Below are 19,253 nucleotides of genomic sequence, written 5' to 3'. Positions count from 1 at the left end.
CGACACAAGGCAGTCGACAACACACATTCTCAGGGAAGTTCTTTTTTTTTTTTTTTTTTTTTTTAAAGATTTTATTTTTTCCTTTTTCTCCCCAAAGCCCCCCAGTACATAGTTGTATATTCTTCGTTGTGGGTCCTTCTAGTTGTAGCATGTGGGACGCTGCCTCAGCGTGGTTTGATGAGCAGTGCCATGTCGGTGCCTAGGATTCGAACCAACGAAACACTGGGCCGCCTGCAGCGGAGCGCACAGACTTAACCACTCGGCCACGGGGCCAGCCCCTCAGGGAAGTTCTTTACTGAATTTCCACCCACTGTCAAGCCACAAGAAAAAGAATTTTCCTCATCATTCCGTGGTGGTTGTGCCTGGGGTGGGGTGGGGTGTGTTTCTAGCCATTCTGACATTTAGGGTGAGATCCACTGGGGTCCCACTTTTAAAGAGGGGCTTGTCTATTAGATGAGGGACTTAGGTGGGGGTGCCTGGGCCTGTCTCCCCCCTCCCACGCCCAGCTAGGCTGCACAGATTGGCGCTCGAGCTCACTCAAGTGGGCAAATGCCGCACAGAGAGCCGGCTCCTCCCTCTGGGCACCCGACCTCACTCAGCTTCTGGCGTCCATGAGTTTCTTCTTGATTACCAGCTCACTGATGAAACTAGAAATATGTTTTCATCATTTCTGTTGTTTTCATCAGGAGGATTGCTCAGAGTATCTGACCGACTGCTGTAGGCAGAATAATGGACCCCCAAAGATGTCCACATCCTAATCTCAGAATGTGACTGTATTTGGAGGTGGTCTTTAAAGAGATGAGCAAGGTTAACTGAGGTCATAGGGGGGCCCCTAATCCTCCCGGATTGGGGTCCTCTTGAGAAGCGGGAGACATGGGATGTGTGCATAGAAAGCAGGTGAGGACACAGCCAAAAGGCGGCCGCCTGCAAGCTGGGACAGAACCCTGGGAGAAACCAAACCTGCCGACACCTTCATCTTGCACTCCTGGCCTCCGGAACCAGGGGAAAATAGATTTCTGTAGTTTAAGTTCCCCGGGCTGTGGGATGACGTCACAGCAGCCCAAGCCGGCCGACGCAGGGGGTGAGGGAATGTCCCAGAATGGACCGGAGGAGACGAGGGAGGGGCTCCCCACTCCTGCCGTCTGTCCCCACCATCTGCCAGCTCACAGCAAGTGTGGTTCAGGGAACTCCACCCAGGCCACAGAGGAAAAGTGACCCCAGAGGAGGGAGGGGGCCAGGGAGCCCGGGGCCACTCCAGAGATGCTGTTCAGCTGTCCAGGGGCGGTCCTCCACCCGCCCCACCACCATCTCCAGGGACAGAGGGAGATGCGTGTGGCTTGGCCTTTGCATGGGCACAGGCCAGGGCAGAGGAGGGAGGGTGAGTGAGGAGAGCTGTGCCGGCCTTTGTGAAGGGGGTCCCTTTCCTGGACTGGGTTGTCGTGCCCACAGCTTGGGGGTGACCACCTCTGCAGGCCAGCGGAGTCCAGCCTGGGGGTCGGGAAGACTTGGAGGGCAGCCTGGGGGCATTTTCACGTGGCCCATCAGTCCCTCCTGGCAGTCATAATGGGGAGAAGCCGAGGCCGAGGCCTGGTCTGCGGGGGGAGTGTGGGAGACCTGGGAGCTGACCCCGGACAGGCTGTAGCCCCGAGAACAGGGGCTCTGGGGTCCGGCCGAGCTGGGCAAGGCTCATGTGTGACCTTAGAGAAGTCACTTGACATGTGTACTTCTCAGTTTCCACCTTCAAGAAGTGGGTTCTTTCCATCCTTCACCGGGAACGACACAGCGGCCTTCACATCGGCCCGCCCGAGGGGAATCCAAGGCCGTCAGAACTAAGGGGCACGATGTGTGCCCTGTGCACCCCGCAGGCAGGCAGCCAGCCCTCAGTGACGGGGAGGATTTGACTCAGGTCTGCTTTCTGGTGTCCCAGGGTGTCCTCAGTGGCCCCTCCTCCCTGCCGGGCCTCCACCACGGTTCTCACGGGGGCCCTCAGATGGGTCTGGACCGCATAGCAGATGCTGTGGATGCCCTCCCCCAAAGGCCCCATCCCTCCAGTTCGCCCGCAGCTTCTGTGGACGCCGGAAGCTTCCCGAGCCACTGCAGTGCCCGCGTCTCCCCCAGGGCCTCTCCAGGGCTGCCCAGGCTGGTGGGGCCCCTGCTCAGGGCGGGGATGGGGGTGGGGGCCCAGGCTGGAGGGTGAGGGTCCCGGCCCTTCCATCCCCCTGCCTGAGGCCGGAAGAACTCAGACCGGAGGCCAGCTCTCCGTGGAGGTGGTGTTGGGACAACCAGGCCTCTTGGGGGGACTCAGCCTGAGAACTTCTCAGAGAGGGGACCGCCCCAGGACAGGCGGGCCTCTCCTCAGCTTCTTGGGGACACTGGCTTGAGCCAGGCTCCGGAGCTCTGGGTCCTGGAGACGGGGGCTGCCGAAGGCTCTGACACTCTCTAGCTGTGTCTCCTCCAACATGTGAACTCACATCCCTCGTTTGTAACAAAAACTGACATCTGCTGAGTGCCAGGTGTGCACCAGGCTCTGAGTCTCACCTGACCCTCACAACCCAAGGTGGGTCCTCTGGCTGGCTGCCCACAGCAACGGCCATGCTCCCATCTCCTCAGTAACAGGACCTCAGTATTCTCTGGGCCGGGCACTCAGCTCAGGTCCTATATTTTCACCCTCCATGAAGCCAGGAATGGCCACAGGCTCAAGCTCTGAGAAGGAGGGTAAGGGGAAGCATTGTGCTGACCTCCACCTCTTCCCATGGCCTTCATGGCAGGAGCTCCAGCAGCCACCTTGGACCAGGAGGCAACCACGAGCAGGGAAGCACATGCTGAGGATGAGAGGAGCCTGGGCTCAGCAGGAGGACGGCACCAAACTACCCCTGGACCATTGCCTCTGGACTGCTTCTCCACGAGGGAGAATAAATCTCTACCTTACTATTCTGACTTTTTCTATCATAGGCCACAGAGCCCCCCTCCAGAGAGAGTATTATTTTTACCTCGAACTTGTGTATATAAAGCAGGGTCTCAGGAGATGAAGGACAGGCCCATGCCCAAGAGGCAAGGCTGGGGTTTGAATCCCATCCAGACAGGAAGACAGTGGTGACGCCGCTGACAGCTGCTGGGGGGGATCCACAGGAGGCTGGGGGGGGAGCCCACGGCACTGTGCCAGCCCAGAGGAGACGCCTGGTTGGCAGGCTGGCAACATCATCTCCTCTCGACCCACAGCCTCTGCCCGAGGCTGTCTGATCCAGGCCACTGTCCCCTGGGCCAACAGCATCCCGATGGGGCAGACCCTGCTGGACACAGACAGAGGACTCCAGCCACTCCCTCCTCCCCACATGAAAGGCCAGGAGCTCCTGCAGAAAAGAATGTAGGTTTATTTGCAGTAAAAACTGTGGTCTGAAAAAACCTGTTGGCGAATGTACAGCATGTGCTCCATTTGGGGTCGCCACCAGCTGCAGGACCCCCAGATCCGTGACCCGCATGCGTCGGGCTCCGAAGTGTTCACAGCTAATCTCAGGCCCAGGTCGGAAGCCCCCGAGGGCGTCCCGGTCCCTGCCGAAGCCCCCGCGTCCCGGCCGGCCCCTCCTCTCCTGCTCCATGCAGTGCGAAGACAAACCAAACCAGACACAGTTTCAAAACAAACAAAAACAGAACAAAACATTCACAAAAACCAGGTTCTACGTTAGATTTTCTCGATGTCCTGTTACCATGATGACTTCTTTCACGATGGCCTCAAATATACATCATTTCTTTGCTTATTATTATAAAATCTCTTCCTTATTATTCACAGACGCATAAAGGGAACTTTGGATGAAATAATTACAAACTTTTTTTTCCCCTTAAAAGAAAACACGCTAAACCAAACACAAAACAAAACAAAACCCCCAACAACAACAACAACAAAACCAAACCTTTCTGACAACAGTAGACACAGAAGGGGCTGGCGGGTTTTCTCCCCTTCCAGCCTGGGCTCGTGCTGCGCGGGCCGAGCCAGGGGTCGTGCACAAAGTGCCGGGTGCGCCCTGACGACGAGGATTCGGGTCTGCTCCCTCTAAGGCCAATTCCTCCTCGCCTTGCCCCACTGCCCTGCGAACATGATCCTGTTCACCCTCACTTCTCAAGCCTTTGCAGGCTGCCTTCTCTCTTCCCCCTGCCGCTCATCATCTCAGACCCCTCCCCTCCTCCTCCCTGTGCCAGGATGCTGGGGGTGTGAGCCAAGCGTGGAGGCTACGCGGCTGACCTCAGAGGAACCCCAGGGTGCAGGGTGGCAACCAGCACCCCCCCAGCAGGGGCCAGCCTTCCCAACGCCCAGCCTCAGCCTGGTCCCTGCTTCTTGCACAGGGCTGTGCAGCTGACTGAAGCGATAAGGGGACACATGTGGCCCAGGTTTCACCAGTAGCTTTGGCACAGAGCTCAGAGGGAGAGTGTCACTAGGTCTCATGCAACATCTGGGCAGAGGAGACAGGGTCTGGCCAAGGCAGCCAGAGGTCAAGGACCAGGAGGAGTCAGGAGCAGGGGGTTAGTGGGCAGAGTCACCCCCAAGAGCACTTATTTTGGGCTGGCCACAGGCCCAGCTCATGGGCTACAGGAGCCCTCGGAAGGAAGATCTGCCAAGGGCCTGGAACCGACCTCCTGTGCAAAGGCTGGGAAGGCCCTCAGGGACCAAAGGGCACAGGAGACCCAGAGGGGGCCGCCTGCCCGGGAGCAGGGGGGCGTCCTCCTGGGGAGGAGTGTGAGCAGCAGGGACCGAGTGAGGGAAAGCCCTCCTTTTGTCCCACCCCCGTCAGGGTTTACAGAAGATGCATCTACCTGGCAGCAGGACAGGACAGACACACACCTAGGATTCGGGGCAAAGAACAGTACCATTGACTAGGAGTAGGGTCAGCCACTTCATCGTTCCTAAGGCCCCTCCCGAGAGAGGGACCTGCCCTGGGGGAGAGGCGGGTTCTCTGCATGCCCCTGGTGCAGAGGGACATGAGGTGGTGGGGGGATGGCACAGGGCCCCCTGCAATGCTCTCTTCTCTGACACCTGAGCACAGCTAGGGCTGAGCAGGGGCTGCAGAGAACAGACTGGCTCTGGTCCCTTCTGCCTCTCAAGGCCTGAAGCCACCCCCAGGTGCAGCAAGAAGCAGGCGAGCTGAGAGTCCAAGGGCTGAGCAGAAGGGGTGGGGGAAGGACCCCTCTGCTGTCCCCAGTCCTCTCTGGGACAGTATCTGCTTTTCAGACCTAGGCTCCTGAATGCCATCTCAACAAGACAGGGGCAAGATGAGCTCTGGCCTCAGCTGTCACCCAGAACCTGGCTCAGGATGCCACTGGCGCTCCCTCTCTTCAGCGCTCAGGTGTGGCAGCCACAGCAGGGTTGGCCCCGATTTCCTCTATGTACAAGGAGCGTACCCAGGACAGGCCACCAAGGGCAGATTGGTGGTAGGACGGTTCACGTGTAGGATTCTGAACACCCTCCCCACCCGTACGGGCTGTTGAAGACTGGAAGCTTGGCGGGCATTTCTCCTCCGGGATGCGGACCTAGGGACGGACTTCAGAGCTGGAGTAACTCTCCCAAGAATACTGGCGAGTCCTGTCCGCGTTCCTGCTGTCACTGGACGCCCTCCTCTTCTACATACGTTGAAGGAAACCAGCCAATCTGAAAAAGAAGGCAGGCTCAGGTGTGTGTGTGCCTGTGTGCACATGTGTGGGGGTGAGGGGGAGTAGAGCCTGTGGAGATGGAAGCCCCTTCAAAAGGCTGGAGCTCTAAGCCAGGCCTGTCCCAAGAGAGGCCTTGCAAAGAGGCTGAGAGCCTGGTGAAGCCATGGCCCAGGAGTAGGAGCGACCCTGAAATGCACCAGCCCTGAGCTGTTTTAGACAACCTGCCCATCCTCTAGCTGCAGCCAGAAAAAAGAAATCCTCTCCAGAGGAAAACAACATCACCCAGAGCCTCGATGGTGTTCTATCCACAAGCTCAGCATTCAATCAGGACCAAGTGACAGAAACTAGGAGAAAACGCAGACAACAGAAACCAGCCCACAGGTCATCCAGATGCTGGAGTCATCTGCCAGGAAAGGTAAATAACTCTGATTTGCATGTTTCCAAAAGGTGACAAAAAGGCAGGGAATTTTAGCAGAGAACTGAAATCAGAAATTAAATAGAAATCCTAAAAATGAAAAATATGCAATTACTGCCATTAAGAATCCAAAAGAAGGATTTAACAGCAGATTAGACCAAGCAGAAGAGAAGATTAATAAACCGGAAGACGGGTCAATGGAGTAACTGGGTGGAAAACCGGAGAATGGATGAAAACACATAACACAGTGCAAATAACATCTGGGCCACAGTGGAAGAAATAACACCCGTGTGAACAGAGCCCTGGAAGGAGAAACACAAGAAAACAGAGCAGAGACTCAACCTGGAGAAATTCCCCAAACTGATGAGGGACATCAAGCCACAGATTCAAAAATCTCCACGAATCTCAGAGTGAATACAGAGAAAACCACACCTGGGCACATGGTGGCAAATCCGACGAAAAGCAAAGGCATTTTTTTACATGTAGCCCAGCAGGGAGCAGCACAGACATTTCCTTCAAAAGAGCAACATGAAGGATGTTGACTGATTTTCCTACAGAAATGAAGGAAGCGGGGTGAACAGGTAAAATTCATCAAAGAATGATAATATTGGTAGGTGAAAGTTTGATGAGAAATGGGATATTTATCTGATTTCAAAGTATTTCCCTGCAAATTACTTATTAATGACAGTAACTTCACAGTGGAGAAGCCTGGCAGATAACACCATAACCAAGCAATTAGAGTTAATGTCACAATAAGGGGACAAAATGACACCGTATGTCTCCTGATAGGAGACACAGCACTGATAAAGACCCAACATCCCCACTGTGGATCAGGAAAAAATACCAAACAAACATAAATTGAGGAATCGTCTACAAAAATAAGTGGCCCATGCTCTTCAAAAACATCAAAGTAAAGCCAGCCCAGTTGTGTAGTGGTTGCATTTGCACACTCCGCTTTTGTGACCCGAGGTTCGCCAGTTCAGTTCTGGGCGTGGACCTGCACACCACTCATCAAGCCATGCTGTGGCTGTGTCCCACATACAAAACAGAGGAAGACTGGTACAGATGTTAGCTCAGCAACAATTTTCCTTAAGCAAATAGAGGAAGATTGGGAACAGATGTTAGCTCAGGGTCTATCTTTCTCACCAAAAAAAAACAAAAAAAAAAAGTCATGTAACACAGAGAAACACTGAGGAACTGTCCCAGGTGAAAGGAAGTTGAGGGTCATGGCAAGTAAGTGCAATTCATGGTCTGGGATGGATCCAGGCCAGGGAAAATAGCCAGAGAAGACACTCTGGGGACAAGTGGAGGAATTCACTGTGGACTGTGGATTAGAAATCACACTGCATCAAAGGGGAATGTTCTTGATCTCAGGAAATACACACTGAAGTGTTTAGGGGGAAAGGGATATGATTTCTGCAACTGACTCTCAAATGGTTTAGGGAAAAATAAGCATACACACAGTTACAGAGAGAGAGGGGGAAAGCAAACGATAAAGCAAATGGATGAACCATTCCTAACCTGCAAATCTGGGCTTGCAGGAGCTCTGTGTACCACAGCAACTTTTCTTTAACTTTGAAATTACATCAAAATAAATTACAAACATTTTACAACGGGAACACTAACAAAGAAATGACATAAAGATGTGTTCAAATCGAACAAAAACTGATCACTTATTAGCAGATTCACACTGAAAGCACACCAGGAGGAAGGAACCTGGGGCCGTGGAACATGGTCTTGGTGGACACACAACAAGGCAGGAAGAAATGAGGAGCCCCAGGCAAGGGAAATAGGTAGTAAATCTAAATGGACACTACCTACTCGAAACAAAAATAACATCCCATGGGTTTAAAAAAATATGTAGAATTAGGATACATGACAACACCTGCACAAAAGTTGGGAGGAAAATGAATACAGTCAAAGGCTGTAAGGTCCTAGCATCGTCTGGGAAGCAGTCACAGCACTAATTTCACATAGTCTGTCGGAAGTCAAAGTGCATGTTGTAACCCTCTAAGGTAACCACTTACGTAACAGGAAAAGAATGCGTAGCCAACAAACCAATCAAGGGACGGGACGTGGAATAGAAAAAATATTGATTCACCCAAAAGTAGGCAAGAAAGGAGAAAAAAAGGAGAACTAGATGCGACCGATAGAAAATAAACAGAAAGATGATAGATTTAAATCTAAATAGCTCAGTAATTACACTAAATGTAAATGGAATACATTTTTCTACTAAAAAACAAAGTATCAGATCAGACTGGCTTTAAAAAGTCTGTTTATAATAAGTCGTATCTTAATCTAGCTTAAACATAAGAGCATGGGAAAAGCTGAAAGTAATACAAGAGAGAAAAAAGTAGGCCATGTAAAACACTGATGACCTCAAAAGGCCAGTGTCTCTCTAACAGCAGATAAAGTAGACTTTACAGCAAGAAGGACGGCCAGAGATAAAAAGAGACATTTCCTAATAACAGGGTCAAGGCAGCAGGAAGATTTAGTAATGCTGTAAACTAGTGGATCTAAAACTTAAGTCTGCACAGAAATCACCAGGGAAACTGGCTGGCCTCTCGATCGGGCTGAGGGCCCAGCTATGTGCTTATTAAAACACAGCCCCAGGAGGCACCTGGGAGCTAGTGGTCCCAGCTCTCTAGGTTGGCCAGCTAGGACTCGGCGGCCTCACACTTCTGAAGGGCTGCCAGGTGGGAAATGGATCAGGCCCGAGGTCCTCCCTCCAAGGGGCAGACCAGTTCCCACCACCTGGCAATGGAATGGCGAGTGATGGGAGCCAAGGCTGCCTGACCCTCCACAGCCCAGCGTGCCTGCCCGCAGGCAGCCGCAGCCCCAAGGAAACCTGGAACGTTTCCTGCTCGGTGGTTGGTGGAGCTCCAGTACCACTGGGTGGGTGCTGAGTGGGCCTTAGGAAATGGCAGGAGCCCAGCGAGGACTCATGGGCCCTAGTCTTAGTCCCGTGGCCTCCTTGCCTGCAGAGAGGCCTGGGCACATGCAAACGACCTGAAGACTACACAAAATCTGTCTCCCTACAGTGACCACAAGGACTACAGAATAGGACCAAGCACAGACACGGTGTCAGACAGGCTTGGGTCCAGATCCAACCTGGCTTCCTCGCTGGGTGACCTTGGGCTCATAGTCAGTGTCTGGAGCCCGTGGACACCCAGCCTCCTGGGCACCATCAGCGGGTGCTGGAGCAAAGTCCTGCTGTGGTGCCAGCCTGCCCGAGCCCACCTCCCTGAGTGCCGCAATGAGGCCCGGCCACCCCGTATGGGGCCCAGGGGCAAGGGGCCAGCTGCACTCACCCGTCCGTTTGTCTCGCCCTTCCACCAGCCTTGGTCACCACCGATGCGGCTGTAGATTTTCACCACGTCGCCCTCCCGCAGTGAGAGCTCCCGCATGTCCCGGGCAGCAAAGTTGTACCTGGCCACAGCCGTGCCGATGACTCGGGGCGTGAACACTGTTGGGGGAGATGGACAGCGTCACACAGCTGCTGGGCAGGGCCCAGCCAGGACTGGGGGCCCTTGGGCTGAGCTAGGTCTTTCCCTCAGGGCTGGCCCTGGGCCGTGAGAGGAGGGCCATCAAGCGGAAAGGCTCTGAAGGGTCAGATCAGGCTCCAACCACAGGGCCCCTGGCTCCTCTGTGGGCGCCCAAACCTGTGGGCCCGTGGCCCATCTGGGTCGCCCCCAGTCAAGGGAGTCATAGCAGTCACCACTCCCACTGGGGGCCATCACAGACGAGCGTGTGTGGGGATGAGAGTGGATGCCCATGCTCTGCCCGTTACAGCCCCTGCGGGGCCTCTCCCTGTGTGCCCGGTGCATGGGCGTCCTGTGGCTGGTGGACAGCTGAGTGACCACTGCCAACTCCCAGCCTCCACTCTTACAGAGTGCCTGGGATGGGACCCCAGAGCGCTGGCACCCGAATTCCCTCATGTCTCCAATTCCAGAGCCCCAAACCAAACTGGAAACCCAGCTGGACCAGCTCGGCCCGGGACCCAGGTGTCCTGATGGACAGGTGACAATGACTGCGGTGGAGTCACACACGCAGCTGCCGGGGAGGACTCCGACTCCATCAGTGGAGGGCCATGCGGGTGGGGCCAACCGAGACCCCATCCCCCTGCACCCAAGTCCCACGGCTCCTCCTTACAGCTGCCGAGTGGGGCCCGCCCGGGTCTGCTCCCGCCTTCCCCCGAGGTGGCCACCCGGCTGGCTGCCGCTACCGGAGGCAAAGCTCTTGAGGAGCAAGAGAGACAGCGGCTCATGAGCTGGGGAGCAGCCGCTGGGTGAGCGTGTCTGAGAGGGGTGGCAGGGAGGAGGGCAGTGCCCGGCCTGACTGTGTCCTCAGGTGCCAGCAGCAGCCCTGCCCGCCCACTGTCCCTTCCCCCCATCCCGTGTCATCCGCCTACACCCCACCCCAGGCTGCGGGCAGCTGTGGACACTGAGGCGGGGGCTGTGGGCCAGTGGGCAGCCCCAGCCAGGCCCCCCGCCCCAGGAGCAGCGGTACCTGACCAGAAGGGCGCGGAGGAGCCCTGAGAAGCAAAGCTCAGACCCTGAGGACTGAGAAGGGAAAAGTTGTAGGAGGCGCAGGAAGCTGCAAAGAGGCAGAGAGAATGTGAGAGAGGCGCAGGGGCGTGCGCGCGCACTCGCAGGCAGGCACAGCCGGGGCTGGGGACGCAGCCCAGCCCTGCCCAGGGGCCAGAGGGACAGGGGCCGGCACAGGGTCAGGCCCACCCGGGCACGGGAGTGGCCCAGCCATCTGTGAGCTGTCCTCACCCCACCTCCCTGCACTTGTTTGCCGGGACCACCACCCCGAAGCAGGCGGGCGGGCTTGCGTGAGGATTGCTTTGTGCAAAGAGCCCAGCCCCTCGCCCAGCACACAGTAGGTGCTCACGAAAGGCCGGTCAGTCCTCTCCTGGCCTGCTCTGCCCAGGTGGGACTGCGGCCCTGCAGGCCCTGCGGCTGGAGGAAGCAGGTGCCTCAGTGCACAGAATCCTGGGCTGGATGCCCAACGCTCTGGGCCCACCCACCCCTCACTCCAAGCGGCCCCTGCCCTGGGCTGTGGAGCCCATTTGCAAGCAGAGGGGCTGGCTCTGGCTCCTGCACGGGAGGCCCCCAAGGGGCTGGGCTCAGAGAAGGATCTGAGGACAGCCGGGACCTGCCCTGCTCTCTCCCCACGCCGACCTCCAGGCAAAGGCACCGAGAGTCGGAGCAGCGACTCAGAGCTAGCACTCTCCACTTGGCACGTGGGACCACCAGGGCACCCTGGCCCAGAGGGTGCTTGTGTCGGGCGGGGGGACCATGGCCCACTGCTCCTGGGGGTGAGGATCGGGAAGGGGCTCCTGGCCCAGGTCAGTGCAGCCCACAGAAAGCCTTTCTCGAGGGCAGGTGGGCAGTAGGGGCCTGGGCAGTGGGAAGTGGGATGGAGGGGGCACCTCCGGGTGAGCCCTGGGGTGCCGGCGGGTGCGGGCATTACCTGGGGACCGGCTGGAGGCCCTGGAGGCTGCACGCTCCCGCGCCTTGTAGGGGTACTTGAGCGTGGTGTCCAGCTGCTTGAAGCTCTCCTTGAGCGAGTGGCACTGGTAGTACTCCACCAACTCCTGCAGGACACACACGCTCACTGACCACTGCCGCCGCCTCCTGGCAGTCCTCCTGGGTGTCCTGGTTTCCCTCTCCCACCTCCTCAGGTTCACTCGAGGACTCATCTTCTTGACCCCCGAGAACTACTCCTTTCCCTCCCCCCAGCCCCCAGCCCCCAGCCCCCAGCCCAGGGTGAGTGGGCAGTATCCCAGAGACCTTTGATCCAGCAATTTTTCTCCCAAATGTGTCTAAAGGCAAAATCAGGGAGGATGCAGAGATTGAGGGACATGGACACTCCTACAACACTCTTTGTAATGGAGAAAAACGGGAGCCCCCTGTGTCCTACACCAGGGAAGTGCTTCCAGAAGTAACAGCCTATCTGAGCCACCACCCGCCACACAGCAGCCAGCCGGGGCAAGAAGGGGGCTTGTTAAATGAGGACGTTGACTACGTGGAAGAGCAGGCTGGACGAGGTGCAGGAGGCCCAGGGCTGTTTGGAAAAGCTGTGTGTAAGCCACCCCCGGGCCACACTTAGGGCGGGAGGACTCGCCCTGAAATGTGAACATCAGTCTTTTGGGGGTGGGGGTCACTGCTTTACTCTGTGCTTTCCTGTGTCTACAGCGGGGTGTCTAAGGGCTCTGATGCTCTAGTCGAGTGTTCTCAGTACGGGGAAGCCGGGTAACCAAGAAAAGAAAGAATGGGTCTGATTTTAAAACCATCTTAAGAAGGACTACGCCTTTGACTGCATTCTGGCTGGGCTGGGCGGTACAGGGGTCAGGGGGTAGTGGAGGGAGAGGCAGGTAGGGTCAGGTGTGGGAGGGTCACGTGGGGGCAGGTGGGGAGGGTCAGGTGGGGTCAGGTGGGGGAGGGGCAGGTGGGGAGGGGCAGGTGGGGGCAGAGCAGGTGGGGTCAGCTGGGGCAGGAGCAGGTGAGAGCAGGTGGGGGCAGGTCGGGGAGGGGTGGGGGACTATTGGAAGCCACACTTGTGTGAGGTCGGCTACACGGCCAGGCCCCGGATGGAGCCTCATTGTGCTATGTTTTCTGGCTCTGGTAGGAGGATTGGGGTGAAGGGACTGCTGGTGGCCAGGGTGGGCTGGGCCCTCTCCCGCCACTGTGCACCAAACTCAACCCACTGGGCCCTCTGGGGACTTCAGGGGACAGAAGGCCCACCTCGGGGCTGTGACAAGGCCCTAACTGTTCCAAGGTGCCCTTCGAGCCCGTCTTCCTGGGTCTCTCCCACACTGGGATGACTCACTCCTCCCCGGGAAGAGTCCACAGCCTGGCCTGCAGGACATGGGTGCAGCAGGCTGCCCCTTCTCAGTGTGGCTGCAGGGGGAGGCCTGGCCCTCCTCCCACGCTCGGGGCTAGGCCAGCGGGAGCCACGGGATCACGTACCAAGAGGCTCTCAAATTTCTTTGCTTCTGTGATGTGGATCCAGCTGTCCTTCTCCACCACCTTAATGTGCTTCACCTCGTCGTTGAACCTGGGCAAAGCGCACGGACCACGGAGGTCAGTACGTGGGCCACGTGGCCCCCAGCCCCCTGGGGGTCCAGGCTCACTGCATGTTTGCTGGAGCAAAGAGCCTGGCCTCGGCCACACCTCCCACTCTTATGGCCCTGCCCTCCCCTCCCCTCCCCTCCAGGCTCACGCCAGCCTGGGCCTGTCTCCTACTACTCGCCCTCCCCTCTGTTGGTCCACTTTGCCCGTTTGAAGCCCAAACTCCCAGGTCAGCCTCTGGCCCTGGAGCCCCACACCTCCCCTCCCTCCAGCCCCGCTGAGGCTTCCTATCTCAGGGTTCTGCTCATTCCCTTCTCTGCACTGGGCACGTCCTCCCCTTCTCTCCATTTCTCACATCGCCTGGGGAGGCCTTCACAGCCTGGTGTATAAGTCGAAGGTCTGACCTTGGCCCATGAGGCCGGAGGGGAGCAGCCTCACCCTCAGGGCTGACACCATTTCATAAGTCTCTTCCTCCACACCTCCACTCCAGCCAGCCAGGCCTCCAGGCTCCTCCTCAGACACGCCAAGCACAAGCCCACCAGGCCCTGGCACAGGCTGTCCCCTCTGCCCAGAATGCTCACCTTCCTGCCGTCCTCACCACCCCCACCTTGCCTCTTCAGGTCTCAATTCAAATCTGACTTTCCTGGAGCCTCCTCCTATCCCTCCCTCCCAGAGACCAGCCCAGCCTTTGCCAGCTGACACCAAAGCCAGACAAAAACGTCACAAGAAAACCACACACCAGTATCCCTTAGGAGCACAGACGCAAAAATCCTCAACAAACCATTAGCAAATGAAACCTCTCCACATGCACGTCTCTACAAACCAAACACACAAAAGGACTTCACACCACAGCCAAGCGGGACATTGCAGGAATGCAAGGTTGGTTTAACACCAGAATCCAGTTTATGGGATAAGTGGTTGTGAATGCCCAGCTTCCCAGTCTCCTCTCCTGTGGGGCCTTTGTGGACCACCCACTGTTTCTCCTGGATTAAAGTGAGCAGAGTGTGCTCAGCCCCGCCCCACGCTCCTGGGGCAAGGCCCGTCTGAGCCCCACTCCAGAGCCTGCAGGCCAGGCACACGGAAGGTGCTATGCCAATTCCTATCAGGCAAGTGATGTCTCTGCCACTTCTCTGCTTGGTGCTGGCCTCCAGCCTCCACCCCAGACCTACCACCATGCCCCACATTGCACGTTTCTCCCAGGGCCCTATGGAGACTGTCACTGACAGGCCCCACCTGCACTGTGTCACACTCCTTACGATGCTCCCACCGCCCACGGCAGGTACCACTGACCTCTGCTCGAGAGCAGGTCCTCAGTATTAGGTAAGCTGGGTCACGTCCAGCTGACCTTTCCTTGGACATTTGTCACTTTCAACGTTGGGATTCTCTGGACTTTAGAGCCAGTGCATTTGTTTCAGACCCCAAACAATCGTGGGGCCTCTTGGAAAGGCTGTGGGGATCCTGGTGCTGTTGGCCCACCTGTGGGGTCTCATCCTGGGTTCCAGCTCCTTCTAGTTGCCCTGATCCTGACCCCCACCACTTCTACCACTTGTACCCACTGGGTGCAGACGTTGAGGGAGCTGGTTCACACGAGAAGAAGCAAACAGCAGCTGAGATGGGCAGCGGGCGTGGGCCATGTGTTCAGGGCCTGGGCGCGGCCCTGCTGAGCCGGGCCTGCACCTGCCCCTAAGGGCCAAGAGGCCTCCTGTGTCCTCCAGAACAGCCCCTCTCTGCTCCCTCATGTCGGCTCCTGTTACTCGAACCAGAAGCCCCCAGGCTGGAAGGCTGCAGACGTGGCCTGGTCACAGGGCCTGCCCCGCCCAGCACCCACCCAGCAGACCAGAGGCAGCCTTCCCTGGACATAAGCCACCTGCGTGAGCTCTCCCATCGAGGTCACGGCAGACCAGAGCCCTCTATCCGCTGGCCTGTGGCCTCCTGTCCACTGGACGTCCTACACTGAAGGGATCAACTGCCAGCCAGACTCCGTCTTTGAAGAGTGGGGGCAGACCCACCAGAGGTCTGGGCAGAGCTGACAGTGGGCCGGGATTGTTCAGGCATGTCTCGGGCTGCTACGTTGTGTAGACCCAGTGAAGATGCCCTTTCATCTCAAGTGTCTGGTTTGAGCGATACATTCCACAGCCACCCCCAGCCCTACAAGCCCAGGACCTGGAGGGCAGTGGGCTCCGTGGTTCAGAACCGCATTGGGGAGGGGTCCCCTTGACGTACTTGATGCTTATGGCAAAGCGCTCTGCCTCGGCCGGCCGCTCCCTGATCAGGTAGGTCCCGCTGGCATGGGACTTGAGCAGGTTGTCGGTCTGCTGCCTCTCCATGTTGCCTGCAAACCTGGAGCGAGACAGTCTCTTAGGGGCCAAAGAGGAAATGAGAGTGGAAGCATTGACCAGCCTGAAGGGTGGACGAAGAAGTCTAATCTGCAAAATGAGCCCACCAAGAAATGTGGCCCCTCCCTACAGGAGGGAGAGACCAGACGGGGGTGGGTCCAGGGGCATCTGCATGCACACAGCGGGCGCAGGAAAGATCATGGGGGAGGGGATAAGGACCCCAGACCTCACCCATCCACTGGGGGGTTTCTGCTCTGCAGAACCCTCGGCCTGCAAGAGGTGTTCAGCGTAACAGGAACAGTAGATCAAATTTCTAAGTTTTCACTACTTAAGAAGCAATAGCAGGGGCCGGCCCCGTGGCCGAGGGGTTCAGTTTGCCCGCTCTGCTTCTGTGGCCCAGGGTTTCACCAGTTCAAATCCCGGGCACAGACATGGCACCGCTCATCAAGCCGTGCTGAGGCGGCGTCCCACATGCCACAACTGGAAGGACCCACAACTGAGAATGCACAACTATGTACCGGGGAGCTTTGGGAGAGAAAGGAAAAATAAAACCTTTAAAAAAAAAAAAAAAAAAAGGAAAAGCGGGGCTGGCCCCGTGGCCGAGTGGTTAAGTTCGCGCGCTCCGCTGCAGGCGGCCCAGTGTTTTGTTAGTTCGAATCCTGGGCGCGGACATGGCACTGCTCATCAAACCACGCTGAGGCAGCGTCCCACATGCCACAACTAGAAGAACCCACAACGAAGAATACACAACTATGTACCGGGGGGCTTTGGGGAGAAAAAGGAAAAAATAAAATCTTTAAAAAAAAAAAAAAAAGGAAAAGCAATAACAAAAACTGCTCATGTGTGGGAGTTTGCATCCTGTTGGAACACACTGAACATCTCCGTGAATGGGTTTTGCATAGACTTGCCCCTGGGAGGGCAAGGCAAGCCCACCCTCACCCCCGCGAAACAAAACCTGGTACCGTCCACACCACCTGTCAGGCGGAACTGGGACTTTCGTAAACACCGGGCACCCAGGACAGAATCTACATTAGAAAATTAAACGGGCCTTTATCACTCCGTCAACTGAAAACCACAAGTCAGTCCTTCACGGGGTACATGAGACCTCAGTGCATCATGAACGACGTCCCTGATCAGACCCGGGGGCCTCTTGACCACATGGACAGAGTGCCCGAGCCAAGGTGCTGGGGACACCGAAGGTGCAGGCACAGCGTGCTGCCAGGCACTGGGGTGGCTTCAGGGACAAACCCCAAACCGCGACCACAAGGGCAGACACTCCCGGGGCAGAGAGCCACCACACTCAAAGTGCCTATTACTCTGTGGTGGCTGCGGGGCGAGCATCTGCAGGGAGCCACTGTCACCAAGGGCTGGGCACTCGGTCACTCTTCGAGGCAGCCCGGTGACCCAGCAGGCAGTGATCAAAGTTGGACCCCAAGGCTGACATGCATCTGTGACACATGCCTAAAACACCGACCTTCACAATTTCGTTACTGCAAACGGCCTCGCTGTTCTCATCCAGCAACTGGATGAGAAGTCACGCGATTGTAAACTTTGTCTTAAACAGACCCCTTTTATATATTTCATATGGTGAACTCAACTGATACACACAAAAGGGCTTCATTCTCCCAAATGTTCGGACCTGACGATCTGTTCTGGTGATGGGGAAACAGCACCTCAGAGGAGAGAGGACCTTGCAGGCCCCCGGCAGTTTAGGGCCGAGGAAGGAGAAGGGGGCTGGGGGCAGCGGGGCTCAGCCGCCCTGGAGACAGCGAGAGGAAGCCGGGGCCCAGACCCAGCCTGCTCCTGAGCTTGTGGGGCCACACCCCACAGCCGAGGGCCCAGTGCCGATCTACTCACCAAGGGTACGCGGTGTAGTCGACCTCGCGGGACGGCGGCCGGCCAATGGGGGGCTGAAAAAGAGAGCATTCGGGTTAACACCCCGCACCCAGGGCCATCCACAGAGTGGGGGCCGGAGGGGGCTTGTCGGCAACGACCCCACCCTCGGGTCCAGCACCTGCCACCAGGACAAACGTGGACTGAGCCCTGGAGCCACTGTGAGGGCCCTGAGGGCAGCGGCTGGGTGACCATCTCTGAGTAGATGCTCAGCAGGTGTGACAATGATTGACCGACTGAATGAATGAGTAACAGCCAGCTAACAGTGCACCGAGTCCCCAGGGAGGGCAGTGACCAAAGGCGGTAGGAATTTCTCAGCAGTGGAGACAGCACACCCGACAGCTCTTTGCTGCAGAGGGGTCTGAGGCCCCGAGGGGGTGCGTGGCCGGCAGCAGCATGGATCTCCAGGTGGCAGGCTGCACGCCCCCAAGACCCCATCCCTGGCCGGAGCCCCCACCCTGGCCTCCCCTCACTGGGCCACAGGCTGGGCACACCCTCACAGGCTACCTATCTCCTCTGCACCCCATTTACCAGGCAGATGGGGAAACTGAGGCCCATGGTGGGGACAGAACCTGCCCCAGGCCACCCAGTGAGTTAGTCACGCTTTTCCTCCTCTGCTGTCTGGTCTCCCTGACCTGTCAGCAAGGCCTGGCCGGCAAGGCTTTCTCCTTCAGCTGGACAATGGGAGGGCACAGAAGCAGCCTGCTGGGCAGACAGTGTCCTGAACAAGCCCAGGACGTCCCAAGTGAGGCCCAGCTCTCAGAACCCTCAGCGCCCTGGCCACTGTGCTCCGGAAGCTTCTGTGGAAAGTACTCACTCTTCCATCTACGGGGCAGGGCTTCACAGACGAGCTCGGAAAGTAACCTGACTTCCTGGTTTGCACCAGCCGACCCTGGAAGAGGACAGATAAGATCAGGGCCACCAGGGCCCGGCCTGGCCAGTGACGGGTGTGGGGGCATTTTAGTGTCTGCTCAGCTTGCCAAGGACAGGACGAGGGGAGCTCCTGAGAAGTGCATTAGAGCGTCACCTCCCCACAGGTGACAGGGGAGGAAGGTGAGGGTGTCCCCACTCCACAGATGAGAACACTGAGGCCCAGAGAAGTTAAGTGACTTGCTCAGAGCTGGCACTAGGCTAGAGCCCCATCTCCTGGCTGCCGTCCAGTTCTCTTGTCTACACCAGCCCTTCTCAAACCATAAGGGGCACATGGACCCAGGGATCTTAATAAAAAGACATTGTCTGGGAGGGTCTGGGGCGGGGCCTGGACTCAGCTTTCCCTCTCCCTGTTCCATCTGCCAGGAAGACCCTCCCAGGGTCCTCCCACACCTCCTCCTCAGCCTCTGCTTGCACATCAGCAAAGTGTCTCTGCAAGGCCACCAACAAATGATGGCCCTGGTCACAGCTGGGGAGGGGACTGGGTGGCAGGGTCAGTGTGGGACAGAGACTTTGTACAGCAGACACCTTTCTGCCCCTTGAGAATCTCAGGTTATGTGCAGGCATGGTCTAGTACAACAAATTCATAAGTAAGCACATACTGACAAGGACCATTGCAAAATGACAACGATGGCAGTAACAGTAACACGAACATTAATGAACGTTCGCTCTAATATCAGCTCTAGCCGGCCACCTGGGTGGCCCAGGCTGAGCTCCTGCGGCACCACGCTGACCCTTGTGGGTCTGGGGGCTCCCTTGAGCACTGGGGCTTGGAAGAGGTGCCCAGGGGCAGGTGGGCACAGACAGCGCCACCTATTCGGGCTTTTTAACTGAAACAGTGAGTTTCAAGGCTCAGAACTATAAACCATCACACTGGCATCTGTGGGGCCTCCTGGGGAAAGGTGGGGGGTGGGCCTCAGTCCTGGTGTCCCCCAGGGCTGAGCACGGTGCCTGGTCGCC

At 57.2% G+C, this 19,253-nt stretch overlaps 1 protein-coding gene across 4 annotated transcripts in view; it reads right to left on the bottom strand.

The window, feature by feature from the left end:
- Window positions 1-3,330: 3,330 nt before the first annotated feature.
- VAV2 (vav guanine nucleotide exchange factor 2) overlaps window positions 3,331-19,253 on the bottom strand; it is a 190,081-nt gene continuing 174,158 nt past the window's right edge. For 2 of the 4 annotated variants that reach the window (XM_070518422.1, XM_070518423.1), the window contains exons 21-28: window positions 18,181-18,255; window positions 17,328-17,380; window positions 15,358-15,474; window positions 13,033-13,120; window positions 11,534-11,657; window positions 10,565-10,651; window positions 9,367-9,521; window positions 3,331-5,638 (exon numbers count right to left, since the gene is read on the bottom strand). In XM_070518422.1, the coding sequence (XP_070374523.1) occupies window positions 5,591-5,638; window positions 9,367-9,521; window positions 10,565-10,651; window positions 11,534-11,657; window positions 13,033-13,120; window positions 15,358-15,474; window positions 17,328-17,380; window positions 18,181-18,255 (747 nt within the window). In that variant the 3' untranslated portion in view covers window positions 3,331-5,590. The remainder of the gene's footprint in view (window positions 5,639-9,366; window positions 9,522-10,564; window positions 10,652-11,533; window positions 11,658-13,032; window positions 13,121-15,357; window positions 15,475-17,327; window positions 17,381-18,180; window positions 18,256-19,253) is intronic. The other 2 variants (XM_070518424.1, XM_044778447.2) reach the window with 1 other exon arrangement.

The sequence above is a fragment of the Equus asinus genome, chromosome 10, assembly GCF_041296235.1.
Source record: "Equus asinus isolate D_3611 breed Donkey chromosome 10, EquAss-T2T_v2, whole genome shotgun sequence".
Taxonomy (NCBI): Eukaryota; Metazoa; Chordata; class Mammalia; order Perissodactyla; family Equidae; genus Equus; species Equus asinus.
This window is presented reverse-complemented; position numbering and strand designations above follow the sequence as displayed.